Source organism: Ixodes scapularis, unplaced genomic scaffold (genome assembly GCF_016920785.2).
Source record: "Ixodes scapularis isolate PalLabHiFi unplaced genomic scaffold, ASM1692078v2 PGA_scaffold7__128_contigs__length_106722199, whole genome shotgun sequence".
Lineage (NCBI taxonomy): Eukaryota > Metazoa > Arthropoda > Arachnida > Ixodida > Ixodidae > Ixodes > Ixodes scapularis.
The window spans coordinates 40,638,397-40,643,494 of record NW_024609882.1 but is presented as its reverse complement, the minus strand read 5'-3'; the positions used below and the strand labels follow the sequence as shown (position 1 = coordinate 40,643,494).

Here is a 5,098-nt window from a genome sequence, read left to right as displayed (position 1 = left end):
ACCATCTTCCAGCCTTGTGCAGCTTCAACTTGTGAAAGGTAATCCCTGGCTATTTCCAAGTTAGAGCGAAGATATAACATTGTTAATTTAAAGCAACTATCCGCATGTCTATCAAACGAAATTCGCCTGGGCGCTATTGAGGCTATGAATGACTCAGCATTTATATCTAAAGTTTCCATATTCATCCAGAGCTTTAAGACATGTAGGGCATACCTTATGTTCGCGCATCTTGCTCCATGATCGTTTCTTCGTCTTTCTTGGTTCTCTGAGAGCAAATATTTAACCAGAACGCGAAATGCTGCCCATTGTTTCGACGACCGCGAATTTATTGCGTGAAACTCAACAGAAGTCGAATGGTGGGTCATGAACAGGTTTTATTCTTGGCGTACATAATGATATGGGAACACGCTGTGTCATTCATGACGATCACCGAAATGAGTCTCACCGGGTGCACTGTGTAAAATACGTTTACATTTATCCGTGAAAAGTAACAGTCTATGAGCGATTCAGGCTACTCTCTGCAGCCAGGGTAGGCGAGACTGCAGTCCATGCCGGCCATGCCTTCCCGAACTGGACGTTCGTACTGAAGACCTTGGAGGTAGTCGCTGCAGCAGAATGGGAAACATAAAAAAGCGGGAAAAAAAACCGCTAGCTACAGTATTTTTAGGGCGATCCAAATCTTAACTATAAGCGTGTTTTACATTGAGGGGTTACAATGGTGGTTTGAATAAAATATTACCGAGTCAATCGCAGTGACTCAGCAACGCTTTACAATACATACCTTTATCTGTAGAGTCATCTTCCGCTAATTTAGCAAGAGTAAGAAAAAGGAAGTGTTTAGCAGCCGCAAAGAGGTTTATTTTTTAGACGCAAGCCGCTGACGGATTTTCTAAATTGTCTAAATTAGCGGGGAGTATAAAAGTCCTGACACGTTTATGTTAAATACCTTGCCACTTAGAATGTTACTGAAGCTTTATGGCGTATTCTCGAAGTGGCAGGGCGTCGTGCGAAGTGTTGGTTAACACTATAATGAAACTGCCCACTTTTCAAAAATTTTTACGAGAACGACGCTTGCTACATTCACGAGTTTGACCATGGCGCCAGCGTTCAGTTCCTCCAGCGCTGAATACGTCTATATCCCGAATCGTTCCCAATTTTTTTGTACAAAAACATTTTTTGAGGAGCCATCAACATTACGCTACACTCAACGAGGTTAAACATTTGGCGGAACAAGCACGAATCAATAGGGAGTGGTCATTTCTAGAGCATTTTTAGCACTCGCCTGCAAAACTATGGTTTCACTATCTATAAAATATATGTTTGCCGATTCAAAATCCATTTTTGTAAAATAACTGAGCAATACAAGCCACGATAAATTGAGAGCTGGGGAATACAAGACGAGCCATACCAGCTCCCACTCACCCCAAGTAAGTCATCAGCATCACGCTGACGGGATAGTCCTTGACGAGCTTGGCCACAGACACGCAAACCCGGTACGAAGAGCACACCGGGCTCGGTGTTCGGACTTCTTCAGCACTGGACGAACGGGACGCTGGCGCAGTGGTCGAACTCGTGAACGTGGGAAGCGTTGTGCTCGTCGTTCGAGTGTCCAACGAGGACCACAACGGCGTAGTCGTCGTCGAAGTTTCCAGGGTAGTAGCGCTCAACTCCGAGGTCCAGGAAGGCAGAATACTCTGTAACCAGGCTGACATGCCCGCGGCCCCGAAAGAAGAACTGTCTTCTAAGGACCTAGCAGACAGGGTTCCGGTGACAGTCAGCAGAGAAGCAATCCCGGGAAATGCGAAGACCATCGCGTAAAAGACCAAGTAAAGTACAACGAGTACTTCGAACGGAAGATTAAGCACTTTGAGGGCGTGGACAAGGAAGGTCTTCGCCAATGGTATGACCACAGCTGTAACGGCCGCGGCGTATGGTAGGAGGACTGTTGGCAGAAAAAGGGCTCCAGGGAACGTTCTAAAGTCTTCCACGGGAACATCGGCCGCAGAAACGAGTGTTAAGGAAACGAGAAACAGAAGGGTCTTCATTTCGGCGAAAACTGTCGGAGCGTCTTGGCGGTAAAATGAGATCGATGCTGTTGCCGTCGAACGACGTTACTAAATGGGATGAGTGGAAGCTGTCTTCGTAGATTGCTAGTGTGATTGATGACTGACGCGTGTGTAGACGATGGCTGGGTATTTTTTGTGATTTTATCTATTTCGTTATTTTATTTGAGCGTGAAACGCTTCGAGTAGATAGGCCGATCAAAACGGAAAGAGGGGTGCCGAAATGAGCTATTGATAACTCGAGGCTCAGAAGCGCTTAGTCAAGCGTCTCTGAAATTCAGTCGTTTTTACAAGACAGCAAGATCTAGTGAAGTTAAAAAAAAAAAGAAAAAAAGATTGCATCATCCTCGCCATGTTCCCGATATCTGTACCTCATTTTACTTTAATGACGAGCGTAGCCGACGGTACGAGGAGAGGGGCCAGGCAAGCAGTGCCGAAAGCGCAACTTTTTTCTTGCTTTATCATCCGCCGGCGGATCCTACCAAGTGCAGATAGTGCGCAGTGACTTCGCGTTTCCGGTCTTCGTGTATGAACTAGTTTTTCTTTCAAATTTACAGCGCTCTATACTTCGTGTCACCCTACGACGAACCACCAGATCCAATCACGAGCCACTTAGACATTGCGTGGTATTTCGCTTCGATGCACGTATCGGTACCCGCATCTTGGATCACTGATGGGAATGGGCAGACAATGAATCGGATCGAGCAATGAGTGACTCAACAATTTTACATTGCAAAGAAAGCCACGACGTACTGGCCCTTTGCAGTGTCCAAGCTATAAAAATGACGCAGCGTTTTTGGATTCGTAGCATTATTCGTCCAAAGTTATATGCAATGCTAAGCGTGTCATAGTTTAGCGTGGAACGTGATTGGACCTGGCGGCCCGTGGCTTTGGCCTTTAGTCCATCGTAGGATGAGACGAAGTATAGGATTTAAGGTGACGACAGTTGTTGCAAAAAGTAAAGTTGCCTTGATCAATTTGAGAAACCTGGAGAGCACAGATTGGGGTCGTGCGGGCACTACGTGTTTGTTATGGTTTGCTGCGCTTGGTAACGGCCAGACTTCAAGGGTTTCAAATGCGCTACCGACAAGAGTTTATTACATTGATTGAGACAAGATTAAATTTCCTAAATGATCATGCTTCAAATAGACGTTTGCCAAAGCTTGTGCTTTGTTGTAGGTGCGCGTGGGGCCCTGAATTCTCCGCGATCTTAGATTGCGAAGAACCTCTTGTGGTAACGGATGAAATCGTGAAGAGAATGGGTTTATCGCGCACTTTACGCTGTCTACTGACCGCCGTCTGTCCTTCTGACGCCATGCGCCCGCTGTGCTATGCGCCCGCTGAGGCATCCCTTGGTACGTTATGATTCACCCCATGAAATCGTGAGTTCACGTGGGAAGCAACGCTTTGTCATCCGGGTGTCAGCTGCGTGTGCGAACACATGCCTGACGACTAACTATTCTAAACTAAGTATGTCTCACTGCCGACGATTGCCTGCGGACTAGGTACACATGCTGGACAATGATTCGCCGCCGACGGTCGTCTGCGGACTAAGTGGGCTGAGATGGACTAAGTATTACTTGCCGCGGACTGTTGCGTGCTCTCGCAGCTAACCGTCCGGGGTAAGTACTACTTGGTCAAGCAGCTTGCGCTCTGATTCACCTTCTTGTGGCGCCCGGCAAAGACATGGGACTGCAGATCGCGTGTTGCGGGCTTTGATTCACGCTGATCTTTTTGCTTAATCTCGCTGGCTCAGATTGATTGCAGTCAGCGAGATTACCTAGTTATGACTACGTAATAATGATTGCTACTAGATATGCCTTATATGTGCTTTGGATGCTTCTGCGTTGCCTGATATGGGCTATGCATGCTTTATGATGCCTTGGCGTGCACGTACCGCTTTTGTGTCACACATGAGCCAGACACATTCCCCATAAAACCTATCGCATAAACACATTCTGTGTGAAAAATATAGATGGCGCTGTCATACTCCGGCGAATCCCGCGCGCAAGCGAGCGCAAGCTGACGTCAGCTGCATCGCGCCGCTTACGCCACGCACGTCAAAAAACGCTCGCGTCTACACTTCAACCTTCTTCAACTTCTCGACCGCACGCTGCCACCGGGATGCATGCGCAGATCTTCCCTCGAGCGCGCGCTGTCTTTTATTTTTTTCTTTCTTTCTGCGAGGCGTCGTTGTTTGCGAAGTGCCATATCCGGCCGACTGAAAGGGAGACTGACAGAGTATCTATGCTTGCCGACGCTTCTGTTTGAAGATGACCTATAAGAGCCCAACTACCCATAACGCAATTTCCGGCTCGAAATCAGTATTCATTCTGCTCGAAAGGAGCCGATCGAAAATTGGCCAGTTTCAGTCGCCCTCACTCTCATTTCCACAGTCACGTGGCGTTGAAACTATGTGCCCTAAATATGTTCAAAGTAGTGTATTATCAAATACACAGATTCGAGATTAAAAATATATATATATATTTGAAGTAGTATGAACGCTATCGTTTGTGGTTTACAACAAGCTGCACATATGTTGATCAAAAAGAAAGTTGCACAGATCACAGGAATTACATTTACACATTATTTTTAAGATGGCAACGTACCACTGGCTAGACTACGCGATGTAGTACCGGCCAATCGATCTTCAAGCGCGAAACCCCAACCCCATGACAAACGATACACACAAGTCCGTCGTTGTTGTCGTCTGCTTAAGAAACAGGAGACGCGTAAGAAAAATAATTGATGGAGGAGGCAATTGTGTCTTGTTTCTTTGAAATGTAATTTATTATTTTCATCCTCACCACCTTGACCTGAGTTCATTATTGCATGTGTGTGTGTTTGTGCAGGAGGGGAGGAGGGGATAGGATAGGATATATGGAGAGTTTAACTTTTTAAATGTAATTTCTGATGCTGGTTTTCCGACAAATTTTAAGAGAGAGTCCCCCGAGTATCATCTTCCTCTGCTGGGCTTCGCCAACTGGCCTTATCCACTCTGAGAGGGTCTTGGGGCGATGCTGAGCGGGAAGGTC

The 5,098-nt window shown here is 46.5% G+C and overlaps 1 protein-coding gene across 1 annotated transcript; it reads right to left on the bottom strand.

Moving 5' to 3' along the window:
- Window positions 1-356: 356 nt before the first annotated feature.
- On the bottom strand, window positions 357-2,165 carry LOC8033582. The gene is made up of 2 exons (XM_002404994.3): window positions 1,423-2,165; window positions 357-605 (listed from the first exon to the last, which is right to left on the bottom strand). Exons 1-2 carry the CDS (start codon window positions 2,043-2,045, stop codon window positions 512-514), a joined length of 717 nt encoding a protein of 238 aa, XP_002405038.3. The 5' UTR covers window positions 2,046-2,165; the 3' UTR covers window positions 357-511.
- Between the last annotated feature and the right edge of the window lie 2,933 nt (window positions 2,166-5,098).

Coding starts and splice junctions, on each gene's coding strand:
- LOC8033582 (XM_002404994.3), bottom strand. CDS start 2,045: ATGAAGACCCTTCTGTTTCTCGTTTCCTTAACACTCGTTTCTGCGGCC. Junction 606..1,422: donor ATGCTGATGACTTACTTGGG/GTGAGTGGGAGC, acceptor ATTCTGCTGCAG/CGACTACCTCCAAGGTCTTC.